General features: G+C 60.1%; 1 protein-coding gene across 1 annotated transcript in view; it reads right to left on the bottom strand.

The window, feature by feature from the left end:
* The window catches only part of FLT4 (fms related tyrosine kinase 4), a 40040-nt gene that overhangs the window by 11364 nt on the left and 12047 nt on the right, over nt 1-16629 (bottom strand). The window contains exons 2-24 of the mRNA XM_025040770.1: nt 14095-14191; nt 13299-13543; nt 12997-13109; nt 12716-12878; nt 12378-12517; nt 11915-12083; nt 11473-11590; nt 10058-10212; nt 9795-9957; nt 8225-8351; nt 7069-7177; nt 5719-6081; nt 5307-5453; nt 5081-5212; nt 4806-4912; nt 4388-4523; nt 3812-3916; nt 3382-3495; nt 3120-3208; nt 2835-2985; nt 2216-2310; nt 1731-1853; nt 661-772 (exon numbers count right to left, since the gene is read on the bottom strand). Coding sequence (XP_024896538.1) covers nt 661-772; nt 1731-1853; nt 2216-2310; nt 2835-2985; nt 3120-3208; nt 3382-3495; nt 3812-3916; nt 4388-4523; nt 4806-4912; nt 5081-5212; nt 5307-5453; nt 5719-6081; nt 7069-7177; nt 8225-8351; nt 9795-9957; nt 10058-10212; nt 11473-11590; nt 11915-12083; nt 12378-12517; nt 12716-12878; nt 12997-13109; nt 13299-13543; nt 14095-14191 — 3273 coding nt within the window. The remainder of the gene's footprint in view (nt 1-660; nt 773-1730; nt 1854-2215; nt 2311-2834; nt 2986-3119; nt 3209-3381; nt 3496-3811; nt 3917-4387; nt 4524-4805; nt 4913-5080; nt 5213-5306; nt 5454-5718; nt 6082-7068; nt 7178-8224; nt 8352-9794; nt 9958-10057; nt 10213-11472; nt 11591-11914; nt 12084-12377; nt 12518-12715; nt 12879-12996; nt 13110-13298; nt 13544-14094; nt 14192-16629) is intronic.

The following is a 16629-nucleotide window of genomic DNA, read 5'->3' as shown; positions in this document are numbered from 1 at the left end:
CCCCCCGCTCCCCTCCACACTGCTGTCCTCCCAGGTCCCCCTGCCTCACCCCACCCCCTCACCAGCCCGGCCCTGCCTGAGTCCTGCCTGGACGCTCCACGCTCTCACTTTAGTCACAGTGCTCCTCCTACAGTGGCCTCTCAGGGCTTTTGCGTTCCCACTTGGTCACTGTCTCGCCCCCAGACTAGTGAAGGAGCTTCATCTTGGTCCCAGCAGGCCCAGGCTCCCACGTGGGGCTCGCATGAGCACGAGGGGTCCTACGGCGAGCACCCTGCCTCCTGCCCTCTGCTCCCTGCCCTCGAAGCAGGAGCAGTGTCCCCAGAGGCGAGAAAGGGTTCAGCCACAAGAGAGAGGTAGGAGGAGCCACTATGCCTCTTCCTCTGGGACCTGCCGAGTGAGCACGGGCTCTGCCCTGGCCCAGGCTGGAGCATGCCGCCCTCCAGAGATGCCAGGCTGGCCCATGCTGAGGGGGTAGGAGGGGGCTCTCGAACCACCTGCCTCAGAAGGACCTGGACTATCTGCTCCTGGGCACACCTCTGGGCCACTCAGCCTCAGTCACCATGGAGGCAGTGGTACAACCTGGAGCCCTGGAGCCACTGACTCCATCTGTTCCCTCCCCTGCGCTGCCCTGTCTCCTCCCCTGACCTGCCCTGCACTCACCCAGAGAGAATATCTCCCAGAGCAGCACCCCAAAGGACCACACATCGCTCTGTGTAGTATACACCTTGTCAAAGATGCTCTCAGGCGCCATCCACTTCAGGGGAAGCCGGGCCTGCGGGAGGAGGAGGAAATGTGTCCCCACAGGGAAAGGAAGAGGGGAGGAGGCCACACCCTAGGCAGTCACCCCCCCAGTCCCCAGTCTCCCCGAACTCTGGGGCCAAAGAAGGGCTTTCTGGCCACATGCACCCATGTGTCCACTCAGATGGCTCCCACAGTTTGCCCTGTAGGTACCTGTCACTTCCCTGAAGGCTTCCTCTTCCCTGCTGCTGTCCCGGGTCCCTACAGGCCCTCCTCCCCCGCACCTCACCTTCTCACTTGGTTCTCACAGTGGAAGCCTGGTGTCACTCCTGACCCCTCCCCTTGTGGCTCCTGATGTGCTTCCTTATGCTCTCTCTCTCCACTGGTGGCCTCTACGTGGGAGCCAAAAAACCACGGCCCTTCCTGACCGGCCTCTGCTCCACCCTAGGATGCACTTCCATCCCCACCTCCACAGGCCTCCCACGCACCTGCCCCTCACTTCCACATGCCCCATACACCTGCGAGTTACAGTGAAAGACAAAAACCTTCTGCACAATGGCCCGTCACAGCCTGGATCCATCCTGGCCATTATCTCCCTCCAGCCCCCTTCTCCTCCAGGGCAAAGCCTTAATCAGCTCTGGGTGCTCATTCAGGTGCCTGCCTGGCTGCCTCTGAGTGCCAACAACAAGACACACGCTGCACCTAGCACCCATAGACATTTCTGTGACTGCCCTGTCCCCGGGTCCACCACTGCACGTACGCCCCTACAGGGCAGGCATGGGAGTCAGTGTCTAAATAATGGACCAAGGTGCAGACCAAACACAAACTCCAATCAGAGCACTGTGGTCTCTGATCCTCAGCTCCTGTCCCCATTCACCCGCCCTAGGTGCCTCGGCAGTCACTTGGGTCCCTGCAGGCCCTGAGACCTTCCATGGGGATGGGGGCGAGTCTCCCACCCGACTCCTGGGTGGGAGGCTGCAGCCTGCACTCACGCTGCCCTTGCGCACGTAGTCAGGGTCCTTGTAGATGTCCCGGGCCAGGCCAAAGTCACAGATTTTCACCACATCGCTTTCCGACAGCAAGATGTTCCGAGCAGCCAGGTCTCTGTGGATGCACTAGGGGCGCAGGGATGTGTGAGGGAGTGGTCAGCACAGGCCTGCGCTGGACCCTGCTCCTCCCAGCAAAGATTTCTGTGCACCCGGTGACCATGGAGAGGGCTGCTGGAGTTGTGCGAGGAGCAAAGGAGGCTGTGAGGTGAGACAGATTCTGATTCCATATCCAGCTCTGCCACTGACAAGCTGGAAATCTTGGGAAGTCATTTCCACACTTTGGGCTGTTTCCTCCTCTGCCAAGCGGAAAAGAGGGACGCCCCTCGACCACAGGGTCACTGTGGGGTGAGCTAGGACCGTGCACCATGCTGGCGGGGGGCGGGGGTCTGTGCCCTTCTCCCCTCTGAAGGGCCTGCCAGGACAGTCACCTTGCGGGAGGCCAGGAACTCCATCCCTCGGGCCACCTGGAAGCTGTAGCAGACAAGATCTTCCATGGTCAGTGGGCTCAGCCACAGGTCCTCAGCTGTGCAAAGGAGCAAGGCGGGCTCAGGAGGGGCCTCCTCCATGACCTCTGTCTTCCACGCTGCCCCAAAGGGAGTATTTGTTCACCCGACTCTGGCTGCATCTCTCCTGGCTGGGACCCTGAGGTCCCTGGCACTAACTAACAAGCCTGTGGCCCTCTCCTCTTCACCTTCAGCCTCCACTCTCTACAACGCCCACCAACTACTCCCAGGTCAGTGAATACTGCTGCACCACTGGGCCTTTGCGCCTTTGTCTGCCTGTCTGCTCCCCTCCCTGTCTGCAAGGCAAATTCCTGTTGGTTCAGTGAAACCCAAATCAAACGTCAAAACTCCGAAAATTCTCTTTGAGATGTTCTCCTTTCCTAAGGCAGAACCCATTACACGCTTTTCCATGTGAGTCTCTCTCCTATGTAAGCCTCTCCACGAGGGGCCCCAGGCGGACTTATCCCACAGCCCCTTGGGATAAGATCATGAGGTATCATGGTGCCAGCCAGACATCCTGGGGAAGAGGAAGCCAAGCTCTTACCTTCTTGGACCGGAGGGGCCCGCCCCACCCCGCCCTTGCCCATCAGGAGCCGTGTGAACAGGGCCCTGTCGCTGCTCCCCGGCCTCCTCCGGTCAGCCTTGGCGCCCTCCACCATGGCGCGGAAGCGCCGCCGCTGCTGGGGGGATTTCTCCTGCGGACGCACAAAGCGGGTCGGTAAGATGAGGCGCACCAAACACCGCAGAGGCATGCCCCCTCCACCCCCGCCTACTTTGGGCCCCCGCCCGCTCACCACAGAGCTCTAGCCCTGGCGGGGCGCCCACCTACCGCGTAAGGGCTGAAAGCCTCCCGCTTGGCGCGCAAGAAGTTGGAGAGGTTGCCGTACTTGCAGAACTCCACGATCACCATGAGGGGGCCTGGGGCGGCGCAAGGCCAGTGCTTGGTGATGGAGGGCACGCCGGAAGGCCAGTGCGCAGCAACGCCCCCCTGCCCCCTCCCCTCCTCCCCCTTCCTTTCCAAGGAAGCCCGTCCGTCAGCCAGCCCCTCGCACCGCAGACCTGTGCACCCTAGGGCCTCGCCCGCTCCGTACCATTAGGCTTCGTGCACGCCCCCAGGAGGTTGACCACGTTGAGGTGGTTACCGATGTGGATTAGGATCTTGAGCTCTGACATCAGGGCACGGTGCTCGCTAGCTGTGGCACCCTCTGAAAGGGACACAGGGGCTTCACCCGGAGCCAGGCCGGCCCGCCTTGGCCCCAATCCCTGTGCTTAGCTAAGGCATGGTCAGTGCTCATGCCAGTGGAGTTGCAGGGTCCCCAGCGGCCCAGCAGCCCCTCTGAGGCAGGGGATTCAGATGAGACTGGGAAGCATTACTCAAACCTGAGCCCCAGGCCCGGCTCTGAGTCCCATGGACTCCCTGTAGAATCTGGGGTGAAACCCTGGCTATGAGCCTCACATCCTCTTCCTACACCACAGAGCCACTGCTCCCCACCAGCTCGGCAGCCCCCTCCGCCAGCTGACCTTTCAGCATTTTCACAGCCACAGTGTCACAGCTGCTGCCCTTGTTGATTCCAAAAGCTGAGGCTTCCACCACTTTCCCGAAGGCCCCGTGGCCCAGGACTTTCCCTGTGGGGGCAGGGAGCCGGTGCCAGGTGAGCTGCATGGAGGTGAGGGTGGAGAGGGATGGGCCACAGGGCAACCCAAGTGGAGGGCCAGGAAGGAAGGCTCAGGATGGGGGAGGAAAGTTGAGAGCCCCTCTGCCAAACAGGAAGAGCCTGGGAGCTGAGAGGGCAGAGGGAGAGGAGAGGCAGACAGGAAGGCCTGCATCCTCTCCCAGCAGCAGGTGTGGTGGGCCCACCCTGCTCGGAGTGGCAGGACGTGACCTCGGGGGCCTGGGAACTGGGAGCCCTGGCTGGGGGTCTGGGGACTCACTCCGGGATGGACAGGTCAAGCCAGGTGGGGGATAGGCGGGACTTTCTGGCATTAGTTCTGAAAATGGATGGCTTTCAGGGCTCCAGTCTGATGGCCCTGCAGCAGCTGAAGCTGCCTCTGCTAGGTAGGACACGGTGGGTGGGGCAGGCTGGGTGCTGGCCTCACCGAGGTGCAGCCGTTCCCGGGGGAACTCCCACTGGCTGGCATCATAGGACAGGTATTCACACTGCTCCTCCAGAGGCACCTCCCCCGGGTCCATGATGATGGACAGGTAGCCGGTCTTGATGTCTGCATGGGCTGGCTGGGGTGGGGGTAGGGACGGTTCATTGGTTAGGCCATACCGCTGTGGCCTGGGTAAGACTTTGCCCAGGACAGATGGGATCTCCTTCCCAGCTCTTAGTCAAGGAGGGAACAGTAGGACAAACAACCTCTGGTGGCCTAAGAGCCTAGCATGGTGGAGTCAGGGAGACGTCCCAGGAGATGGGGCTTCCAGGTGAGCCAGGATGGGGACCTTATTCCTTATCTTAGGGACTGTCCAAGGTGGACAGATACCACAGGAGGTGCTGAGGAGAAGAGCCCTCACCTTCCTCATGTTACAGAAGATGAGAAGGAGGAGGACCCAGAAGAAGACAGCGATGACCCCGGTGCCCACGAGGATCACGATCTCCATGCTGCCTTTATCCTCAGAGCCTGAGTGGCCAAAAACGGTCATGTGGGGTGTGTGTGTGTGTGTAGGGGGAGAGGGTGCACCTTGCAGGAAGCGCCCCTTCTGGTGGGCACGACTGGCATGAGGTGGCCACAAGAAGGCACCAAGTGCAGGTGGGAGAAGGGCGGAGGGACATGAGGGGGAGGCCGGACCTTCCACGGCCACGCTGGCAGAGGAGTTGACGCAGCCCTTGGCGTTGCACACGCTGCAGAGATAGTGACCTGCGTCCTCCTCACGCACGCGCTGGATGCTCAGCCTTTGGTTTGAGTCAGCCAGGTCGATTCCTGCAGGCAGCCGGTGGAGGTTAAAGTTCAGATGGGCCCGGGCCTTGGCCCCACGAGCCTCCGCACCTGGCCTTCCGCCTGCAGCCAGCCCTACCTGACTCTTTCTCCAGCAGCCTCTCGTCTTTGTACCACACAATGCTGGGCACGTGCGCTCCGGCCACGGGGCACCGCATCTCCAGGGAGTCGCTCACGTTCACCAGGAGGTCAGTCAAGTTCTGCGTAAGTCGAGGGGCTTCAAGGGCTGGAGGCGGGGTCGAGAGAGAGCTAAGTGGAATGCCCAAAGCGGAGGCGGGGGAGGCGGCACTGGGAAGGTGCCCTCCAGAGAGCAGAGGGTGAGACAGATTGTGCAGAAGCTGAAAGAAGGGACAAGGTTTGAGCGCCGGGTGGGGGAGATGTTCGTGCGGACTCCCACTGGTGGATGGACTGCCCAGGCACCTGCTGGACTGGGGGCAAAGGCTCCTTGGGAAGCACAGTCAGCCCTCCCCGGCCAGCCCTGCCCACCTCACCCTGCACTGACAGGTACTTCTTGTGGCAGTGCTTGTCGTGGCTGCGACGGTCCTGCACCTCGCACACATAGTCGCCTTCGTGCTCTGGCACCACGTGGGGGATGGTCAGGCTGAGCGTGGTGTGGCGCACCCCAGGCTCCGCCTCCTCCAGGCTGGCGGCCAGCGGCGTGGCAAACAGGTGCACATTTTTGCAGTCCAGCAGCAGCGGGTTCCCATGTGCATCGTGCAGCGTGGACAGGTTGAGGCGGTACCAACGCAGATTCTCATAAGTGTAGTTGTCCGCCCGGCAGCTGAGGCGCACGGCCTGGCCTTCTAGTGGCTCCTCCGATGGTTCCGATTCAATACTGAAGCCATCAGGGATGGCTGGGTGGAAGGAAGAACCACTGTGACACTGCACCAGTGACATTGTGACATTGCACCTCACCTGCTAGGTGCTGGCTCTCCCTTTCCCATCAGACTTTGATTCACTCAGCTCTCAATCAAAGGTATGCATCACGTGGATCTGGGCCAGGGACACCACCCAGAGCCCTCTTCACCCCTGTCCCTTCCCCTCACGGACCATGGGGCCAGCCACAGGCTCTCCTCCTGACCCTGTCTAGCTCACTTCTGGACAAGCACCAGCCAGGCTGCTACCTCCACCTCCCCCAGGAATCCAGTCGTCCGTGAGATCCTTATCACGAGACAGTGGGAGCCTGAGTGCCCACCCTTCCTTGCTGTTGACCGCACCCCACCACTGTCTTCTTGAAACCATTCTCTTATTTCATTAGCTTTCAGTAATAGCCTTGCTTCGATTTTGGATTTCCTCTGGCCACTCCTTGCCATGTTCCTGAGGGTTCCCTCCTGGTTCCATCTCTCTTCCAGGTGTCATCCCACACCCCTGGGCCCAGTGACTTCCCTTTCATGGGCTTCTTAGCTTTCCTGAGGTCAGTAACACGTTTGAAAATCTGAGGAACCTACGGACCTTCTCCCCAGAGCAAAACACAGGCGAATGCATTTTCTGATCCAGGGCTTGGAAAGAGGGTGGGAGGCGGGCAGAGGGAGGTGGAATTAGATAGAGCTGCAGGCATCAGGATGCCAGTCCTGGGGGTGGTGCCTCCAGGGTGAGGGCAGAGGGTGCTGCATCCTGGTGGGCCAGCACCCCAGTCCACATGCCATGGCCTCCAAATCTGTCCCTCTCGCCTATACCTAAGGGCCCAGTATATCTCCTGAGTGCCCCACGGTCACCAGAACCTCAGTGGGCCTCAAGCTGGTCTCATCTTCCTCTCCTAGGCTTGTTCTCCTCCTGTGCCCACCTGGTCCCCGCCCTCCACCTGGTCCCTGCCCTCCACCAGGCCCGCCCAGGTCACTCACTGGTCACGTAGAAGTAGATGAGCCGCTCGTCCTGGCCCACCTTGTTGAAGACCACACACTTGTACATGGCAGACACATTGGCATCCTGGATCACCAGCTTGCTCACCGTCTGGGCAGAGCATAGGCAGAGTATCTGTTTCATGCCTGAGTTCCCCAATTCAACCTTCCCTTTCTGCAAGGAGGCTGCTGTGCCCACCAGAGTAATGGGGGAAACTGAGGCTCTGTCTGGAGGTGACAGAACTCAGAGACAGGACCAAGAATGTGAGGCAGGGAAGAAAAGGCCTTCGGGCAGCAGAGGGGAGGAGTGCCTTGGAAAAACTAAGGGACAGTGCTATGCACAGTTGGCATCAGCAGTAGATAGGGTCAGAGGGCAGTGTTACTCCTGAGTGCTCCCGAGGGTCAGAGGGCTGTGGATGGGTTCAGCTGTGGTCATGTTGAGGTCAGGATTTGGGCTGGGGTTACATCAAGGGGTTATATCGTGGCCTAAGATGAGCATCTGGTTGCTGTGTGAGAGCCTTGTGATATGCCCACATTCACTCTAGGGCTGCCCACAGCACCTCTCCCAGTGGCCTGGGTAGTAGCAAGGCGAGGGGCTGTGTCCTAGACCTCAGAAGGACTCTGGCCTGGGGGTGTAAGAAACTTAGAAGCAGGGGAGGAGAGAGAGCCATAGGCCCTGCCTACCATCCAAAGACACCCTCCCCTTCCCTGACCCTCCCCTCCGCCCACCCCAAGCTGGGCACTTCCTGGCCAGGCCTGGAACAGGAAGAGGCTCTGGAGGTGTGTGGAAAACAGGAAGTGATCGTAGGAAGTGGGTGCCTTTGTTCAGTCACCTCCCCCACCTGGCCTCTTCTAGGCATTGCCCCCAGGTTGGGCCAGCGGCTTAGCAGCCTTTGGTGGGGACTGGGGCAGCCTGGTTGTGGGCAGCTGGGGCCCATGGCCTGGCCAGGTGGCCTTGGAAAGCAGCTGGAGGTCTGCCCCCCACCGACAGGCAGGCAGGGGAGCTGAGGCCCAGAGACACTGCAGAAAGGTCACTGACTTAGCTGCTATCCCCAGAGCCCTGCAATCCTGATGGAAACCAAGAAGCTGCCAGGAGAGGGCCCCTCCCCTCCTCCCTTCTCCTTCTTCACTGCCAGTCAGTGGCAGAGCTGGCGAGTACCTTATTCTTCCCCTCCACAAACTCGGTCCAGGTGTCCAGGCTCTCAATGGGGTTCACGGCATCCTGCACGGTCACCTCCCTCCAGTCCTGGCACTGCGGCATGCGGTCTCGCTGTTGCCGCCGGCTGCTGGGGACCAAGACAGTCGAGGTCAGAGGTACAGGCAGGGAGGGCCCACATGGGAGTGGGGTTGAGCCTTTGTCATACTCAGGGCCTTCTCCTACACCGTGGTGGGCAAGGCTGGCCCTTGGCGGTGGTGAGCAGGGGGGCTGGGGCTTTGCTTCTGGAACACTGTCTTGCACACTTTATGCTCAGGGCCCTGTAACCCAATCTGCGGAGACTGCCAGACACTGCCTTCCCGGGTGGGCCAGAGCCTAATGCCTGTTGAGCAGCACACACACACGGTGGCTCTGTGCCCACCATCCCCAACTCGCATGTGCTCCTCCTGCAAAGTCCACCTAGATCTCCAGGGACAGCAAAGTCACCACTGCTACTCCAAGCAGCCTTCATCTGCTCTCCCTCTCCCCCTCCCTCTTCCAGAGCTGCAACCCTTCCCCGGCCCAGGTGGGTTATGGGTTCCTCCCCTTGGGTGTGAGGCCCCAAAGGAGGCTCTTTTTGCCCCGAGTGGAGTGGCCCCAGGGCACTGTCATTTGGTGCAGAGCATCAGAGGGAAGCAAATTTGGAGGTACCAGCAATGACCCGCAGCCTTATGATCTAGAAGAATCTCTTATGAGCCTTGGACATTGTGAGCTGGCTCAGGCCCACAGGTCACCCCTACTGACCACATTGGGGCCACAGCCTCTCTACCAGTGTTGCTGCCCTGTCCCCACCCTGAGTTCCCAGCTTCTGTCCCTCCCCAGCCTGTGACCCCCCACCCTGCCCACAGGGCTCTCTGGCTACATGGCAAATCTAACCTCTCACTCCTCTGCCCAGCACCTTTCCCTGGCTCCCTCATGCCTCTCGGACCTCTGCCACTTCGGCACCCCCCTCTCCTGTCCCTTGCTTGTCCAAGTTGTCTCTGTTGACGCCCCACTCAGTGCAAGGGAGCATGGCCAGCAGTTGGGCAGGCTCTGCTGCTTAAAGCTGAGACCTTGGGAAAGTCATGTCCCTTCTTGCACCCCCAGTTCCCTCTTCTGTAAGGGTGGTAAGCGCTGCACAGATGAGCTCACACGCATGGGCATGCTTGTTTTTTTTTTCGTTTTTTTTTTTTTGCAACATGAGAACACATTTAATGCTACATGCAGCTTGCAGCCTGCCCAGGTTCGTCCCCACACTCCATGAATCCTTGGCAGGAGGTGTCCTTCTGGGTGCCCAGCCTTGGTCCCCTATGAAGATGCTGGTATGTGTCTGGGGACTTTGCTCTTGGGAGAGATGGGCGGGGCCTGACTGATACAGGGAGGGTCTGAGCTTTGCTCAGATGGAATGAGGTCGGGGATTGGCTACAGTGTAGTTGTAGCAGGATTTGAGTTTAGAGCAGGGCTCTGGGGAGGGGGAGGTATAATAGGTGGGGGTCATGGCCGAGGTTGGGGACTAGGCTGAGCAGTAGAGAGAACAGACTGGAACCACACTCACGGGCTGCGCTGGGTGAAGGTCTTGCAGGGTGTCCATGGCCGCCAATGCCACTGGACACTGAGAGGAGGGGGCACCCCGTAGGCAGTACAGGTGAGGGCCTGGCGGCTATGGCGGGAATAGGTGCTGGGGGAGGAGGCCTCCTTCTCATGGATGTGGGGAGGCACTAGGAGCACAAGCAGGCAGCCAGTCAGCAGGTGGCGCAACCACACCTGCCTGTCTGTCCACGGTCCCCTCTCCCACCAGCCCTCCCGTACTGCCCCTACCATTCACAACCAGCTCCAGGCTGATGTTGCGCCTCAGGCCAGCTGCGGAGTTCCACAGAGAAAGGGTGTAGATGCCTGCACTGGCCTCTGTCACATCCTTGAGCACCAGGGCATGTGGACTGTGGCGCCCCGACACGGCCTTTCTGTCCTTGTACCTGGCCCAGGAAGGGAGTTCAGGGGGGCTGCGTGGACCCTCCCCAGCCTGCCCTGGCACTCTTTGCCTGCCACAACCCAGCCTCTACAACCTCATGTCAGGAGGCAGGACCCCTCCAGACCAGATGGGGGGAGGGGAGCGCTCCTGGGAAGGGCTAGCAGGGGTGCAGGGCAAGGTTATGGGGGTGGTCTCCAGGCATGACTGCAACCTCACCGGGCTCAGAACACCGGAGATCTGAGACAGCACACTCACTAACTCCCCAAAGGCTCAGAGGCCCAGACCAGGAGGGTCCTGCCCACTGTCCCTATTGGAGAAAGGCCCTGTCCCTCTCTCACAGGCTTCAGCTGTGCTTGGGGGTGGGGGTGGGGTTGAAGGGGAGAGGTGCCATCCTGGGGAGTACAGCCACAATCCTTAGAACCCTCGCCATTTGGGGTCCTGCCTCCTTCCCTCCGCATGAAGTCGAGTGCCCACTCATCAAAGAAGCTGTCCTGTCCTGTGAGCCACTGCAGCCCTTGGCTGTTTCTGCAGCCTGCTCATCTGCACTGGCTGTCACACACATGTCTACTGACTGTCCATCTGCCCCACTGAGCTGTGAGTCTCACAAGAGAATGTTCCTTTACTGCCATGTCCCCTACACAGAGAGCAGCGCCGGGCACAGGTAGATGCCCAATGCATGTGTGTTGCATGTGTTAACAAACGGGTGCCTTGCACTCCAGGGAAGGGCCCTCCCCAGTCCTGAGCTGGGGGTGCTGCAGGGAGCAGCCTCTGCAGCCCAGTCTGGACTCTGCCTGGGAACGAACAGCCTCTCAGGCAGGCACCCTCCCCGGTGTGCTAGGAACGGCCCCCTCCCCAGTGGCATCTCTGAATTTCTGAATAGGAGGGTCCTGGAGTGGCATCCTGTTCAGAGGGAGGCCTAGGAAACCTGAGGCTACTGCTGCAGGGCTCTGTGATGCACTCTAGGTGGCAGGGCCCTCAGAGATGCTGAGCAGGTGCAGAAGGCAGTTAGAGCCTCATGCTGTGCTCAGCTCACCCACATGCAACAGGAGGCCAGCATTTTAAAGCTTTCAGTTTAGCAGTCCCCAGGTCACCCTTCCCTGTGGCTGAAAAATCACATTATGTGCACGTTCCTAGAATGCCTTCCATGCGGGTCCCCACAGGGTCTTGGCAAAGGCTCTGCCAGGAAGGATGCTGTCATTCCCACCCTGAGGTCTGGTCTGAGCTGGGTCTGGCAGGTAGCAAGGGGCAGAGGCCAGGGCTGTACCATTGGAACTCCGGTGGAGGGTATGCTGCCAGCTTCACGGGCAGCTTCACCAGCTCATCTCCTGCTGTGGCCTCTAGGACGGGATCTTTGAGCCACTCGACGCTGATGAAGGGTTTTTCTGCCAGATGGGAGGTATCAGCGTAAATCTGGGGCCCAGTGTCACTGATCCACTAGTTCCCAGGGACTCTCAGCCACAGCCCCGTACCCCCAGCAGCCAGACACCTGCAGACTGGGGCTCACCCTGCCCTCCAGAGTATGGGGACTGGGTAGCCCTACAGCTCACAGGCCTTCCTTCCCTCAGGCTGGGTTCCACCTTGCTTGGTGCCCTATGACCTCTGACCCTGGACCCACACTGCACAGGAACCCTTGTTCCCCAGGCTTGATGATCGACCCCGAGTCCAGTCAGGCCCTGCTGGGCATGTCGACCCAACCCAGGCCATACCATGCACAATGACCTCGGTGCTCTCCCGGAACCGCTGGATGCCGTTGTTGGCCTCGCACACATATGGGCCCAGGTCATGCTGGCTGACATTGTGGATGGTCAGGATGCTGGAGAGCTCTGTGTGAGTCTGCTGGGAACGCCGCTCTGGCACCCATGTTCCCCGCTCAGCCTGCCCACACCCAAGGGAAGCCCAGGGTCAGAGTGGGCAGGCTCTGGCAGAGCTGACCACCAAAGGCACACACCCAGCCCAGCCAGCAGTGGCTTGAGGAGCCTGGGACCCAGACCCAGAGTGGTCCTTGGGATAGGAAAACTTCCCCATCAGACTGGGGCTTCTAGGGAAGAACTAGGTCTGCACCTCTTCTACACAGAGGCCAGTGAGTGCCAGGCCAATGCGGGCATGGGCAGTGATGCGGACTCCTGGGGGTGGTCCTGGCACAGCCCCTGGCAGGGCTGCTGGCTTCACCTGCTTCCCTGGGTAGTCCCAGTCGAAAGTGACACCGGAGTTGAACTCAGCCCACACGGTGCAGTTCAGGACCAGCTTCTCCCCAACCAGCAGCTCCAGTGACTTCTTGGGGAATAGCTGGATGTCATAGAGCTCGTTGCCTGGTGACATACGAACAGTGACCCCAAACCCCTCACAGGACAGCGCATACAGAGGGCAGGGCACCCACTAAGACTAGCCGTGGCACCCATAGCTCCATACTGGGAATTGGGGGTTAACCATTCTCGTCCTGCTGTCCTACTCCCAGGACACCGGGAGCCGTCACTGGGCCAGCACCCCGAGGCCCTGGGCGCCTTTACCTGTGATATGCACAAGGAAAGGGTTGGATAGGAAGGTCTGGCCGCCCCAGGTGGTCTCGCACTGCAGGTACAGGGCATCACGCAGCAGCAGGGTGGGCACCCGCATGCCCCGGCGGTCGTCCCACACCACCTCCTGCCCATCAGGCCTCAGCACCGAGCTTTGCTGCAGGGACATGGTCATTGTCAACATTCCAGCTGCCCCTTCTTCCCGGCCAGATTAACAACCCAGGAGATGGGACAGGAGGGCTGGATCCCAGGGTGAGGCCGGACTGGGGCTGTACCGAGCGCAGCGTGACGTTGAGGCCAGGAATGGACACCAGGCAGGGCACCCACATGGAGTCCTTCCTGTTGACCAGGAGCGTGTCTGGCTTATTGATGAACGGCTGCTCCAAGTCTGTAGAGGGGGAGCAGGTTGTGGGAAAGGCAGGTGGGGCTCAGGGGTCTCTAACCAGGTGGAGGGCAGCAGGGCAGACCCATGGGGTCCGCAGGCTAGGGGTGAGGGTGCAGATGCTAGCTGCCCCTTCATGACCCAGGACCCTACCTGCCCGCGCGGACAGCTGCAGGAGCGCGGGCTGGCCCTCACCTCTCACGAACACGTAGGCACTGGCCGCAGTGGTGCCTTCGATGCGGGCCTTGATATACTTGTAGTAGCATTGGTAGCTGCCCGTGTCATTGGCATGGGCCTCGCGCAGCAGCAGCACCTTGCAGTAGGGCCTGGCGTCCGTGCCCTCGCAGTCTTGCACGATCCCCGTGTCCTCGCTGTCTTTTCCCCCCGTGGCTGGCACCTCCTGAGCCCCTGGCCAGGTCCACTCGAGGGGGTGCTGTCCCCTGGCAGAGGACATGGAGATCAACAAGGGCCCCACTGCAGCCCCAGGGGTCTTCCCACAGCTTGCCTTACCCAGAGGTCAGGACCACCCACTGTTAGGGCACTCTCCAGGACCCAGCCCAGGGGTGCACTCTGGGCCTCTGCCTGGCCCCTGGGCCTCCATATGGCAGGCTGACCTACAGGCAGGATAACCTGTCTGGGGCCTGTGAAAGAGGGTAACTGGCCTACGTGAAGGGTGGCTGGAATGGGTATAGGGTGACCTGGGTGGTGGGCCTAGGGCAGCCTGGGCTCAGTGTGCGGTGACCCAGGGGCAGGTGCAGGGTGACTGATCTATGGTCCATGTGAAACGACTAGGGGTGCGTGTGGGCCAAATGGGTATAGGGAGCTTATGTCTGCAGGCTCCCAACCCAGGCTCTAGGAGCCCCACTAAGCCTCGAGGCCTCTCTGCCCCCTGGGCCCTCTGCCCCCACCTCCTGCCTCAGCTCTGTAGTCTCCTTAGCCTGCCGGGTAGGAGGGACCTAGGCCCTTGCTCCTCTGCCCGGGGGCTGAGTACCTGCAGGAGATGGACAGGCTGTCACTGGAGTCAATGACGTGTGTCTCCTCTGTAATGTCCAGGGTCGGGGGGGTCATGGAGTAGCCACTCACCGGGCCTGGAGAGGGAGATAGGGTTAGCGTGGCACTGGGTGGTGAGTCCACAGGATGATGACCGTCGATCAGGTGCAGATCCCTCCCCAGGGCCGGGCCCCCAGGCAGCATGGACATGGCCTGAGTCAAGCAGTAACCTCCACTGCTCCCTGCCCCTGGCTGGCCACCCCCAGAAGAGCCCTGATAGAGACCTGGACTGAGCCTGGATCTCTGGCTCACGTGAGCTGAGCTGCCAGCATGATGTTGACGAGGGAGACTGCAGGCCGCCTCCTACTTTGTGGAGGCTTGGAGCACATCACCTCGGCATTGTGACCCCCACATATATGCCTGAAGGCCCCTCTCTCCTAAACTTCACACCAACAGCTACTGCTTGTGAGAGGGCCCTACACAGCGCAACCTTCTCCAAACACACCCAAAACCAAGGGCCTCAGCCTCCTCCCAAATGCTGCCTGTAACCTCATGTTCTCCCAGGTCCCACGGAATCCATTTTGTGTGCTCTTGGCTCCATCAGCTTCTGTCCATCCTCCAGGCCCCCACGAGCTACCCCAGCTCCTCCTGGCTCCCCCTGTCTCAGCCCTCTATCCTTCCCCCAGGCTCATCCTCAAACACACAAGTAACTCCACCTCGCCTGGTTGAAAACCCTTCTGCAGCCCTCCAGGACCCCAGCCCTTGTCCCCGCAGCTCCTTGCCCACCATCCTCCTACCAGTGGGATGGCGTGTGTATGTGTGTGTATCCATAGGCATGCACCTATGTGTGTATGTCTGTCTCTATGTGTGGGTATGAGTCTGTGTGTGTCGAGCTGGTACACATGTGACATGTCTTTGACATGCCAATGTGTGGCCGCACAAGGACTTGTATGTGTGCGTGATCCCAGCAGGGGTGGGAGCAGGCCCCAGGGAGGTCTGGACCTGGGACTCTGGCAGATGCTTCCTGCCAAGACCATCCTGAGACAACAGGAAGAGAGGACTGCGTGGCTGGAGACCTATGGCTGTGTCCTGTTCCTCCTCCTAAGTCCCTCTTCTCCTCATGGGCACAGCCCACTGTCTGCCCCAGCCCTCAGCCCCGTCCAGCCTCACAGGTCTGGCTCCTCTACCCTCCTTGACCCAGCTCCTTGAGGCCCGGGGCCCCATCCTAGTTGGTTCTACACCACCCCAACCACCTTGGGAAGAGGCATCAGGATGGCACCGTCCACACACCAAGATCTTGTTTTGACATCACAAGGACAAGCTGGCCAAGGCTGAGAAGTCCTAACCAAGCATCTAGTCCCACTGTACAGACAGGGAAACTGAGGCCCACCAGCTGGACGGCACTTCTGCCCTCAGAAGGAAGTCACTCGCCTGGTTGGTGCTGTGACAGCTGCAAAGTCCATCTTTAACCCAGTGCACCCCCTCTTGGCACCTAGGCCAGCAGCCTTGTCCTTCCCTGCCTTCCCGCCCCCCCCAGGCGGAAGGTGTCCCTGGGCTCTGCTCCCAGGGTTCTTCTCCAAGTGGGCTCTGCTGCCAGGGCCGCTCATGTCCAGGTGAATGCCTGGCCCTCCATGCACACTAACTCCCACTGCGCATCCCATAATGAGGAGGCTCCCCTGGGGTTGTGAGGGTCTGGGAAGGAACCTGGGAGGGCGGTGCTGAACTGCACCTTGAAGGAGAAGTAGGATCTTCCAGGCAGTGGAAAGTGAATAAAGTCACACCAGGCAGACAACTGGCCTCTGAGCCAGAGGCGGGTGTATGATAGGCTTGGGTTTGGACTTGTGGGAGGTGAAAGAACTGGCTCTCCCAATGGACGAGGTAAGGGTCAGACCGGAGACCAGTGTGTAAGCACCAGAGGAGAGCCTCCTCAGTCAGCACCCACTTGCCTTGGGACTGTGCATACCCCATGGTGAGGCCTGCAGTGTTGCTCTGGGGCCCCCAGGGAGGCTGAGGGTCCCCTCTCTGGGGTGCACATCCAGGGCACACACCTGGCACCCCTAGCTATAGAGCTGTGGTAGGTGTCAGCCCAGTTTCCTTGGGCACCTCCCTTTTACTTCCAAGATAAAGCAGGACATGCCAGGCCTCTCCCTTCTGCCGACTCCCCTTCTTTCCAGCTTCATCTTCTGACCCATCTGAGAGGCGGTGACCTCTTACCATCATCCCAAAGTGCCAGGCTTTTCATATCTTGAAGTCTTTACCTGTCTTTTCACTCAGGACATTTGTACTCCTTCCCTCCTTAGAATCTGTCTTGTTAGGGTCTAGCTCATGCTTCCCTTTCTTATGGAACAATTATCGTCACTCAGGCAGTGTCAGCCTCCTTGGGGGTCCTGCTAAATAGATGGGTGAAAGGTGGGCAGGAGGATAGATGGATGTGGGAGGTGGGCAGGTGGATAAATGGATGGATGGGGGTGGGTGTGTGGGGGAGTAGATGAATGGTAGATGTGTGGGAGGGTAGATGGATGGGTGGGTAAACAGA

This window comes from Pteropus alecto, unplaced genomic scaffold (genome assembly GCF_000325575.1).
Source record: "Pteropus alecto unplaced genomic scaffold, ASM32557v1 scaffold78, whole genome shotgun sequence".
Taxonomy (NCBI): Eukaryota; Metazoa; Chordata; class Mammalia; order Chiroptera; family Pteropodidae; genus Pteropus; species Pteropus alecto.
Note: the sequence above shows the minus strand (reverse complement) of the source record. Positions and strands in the feature narration are given on the sequence as shown.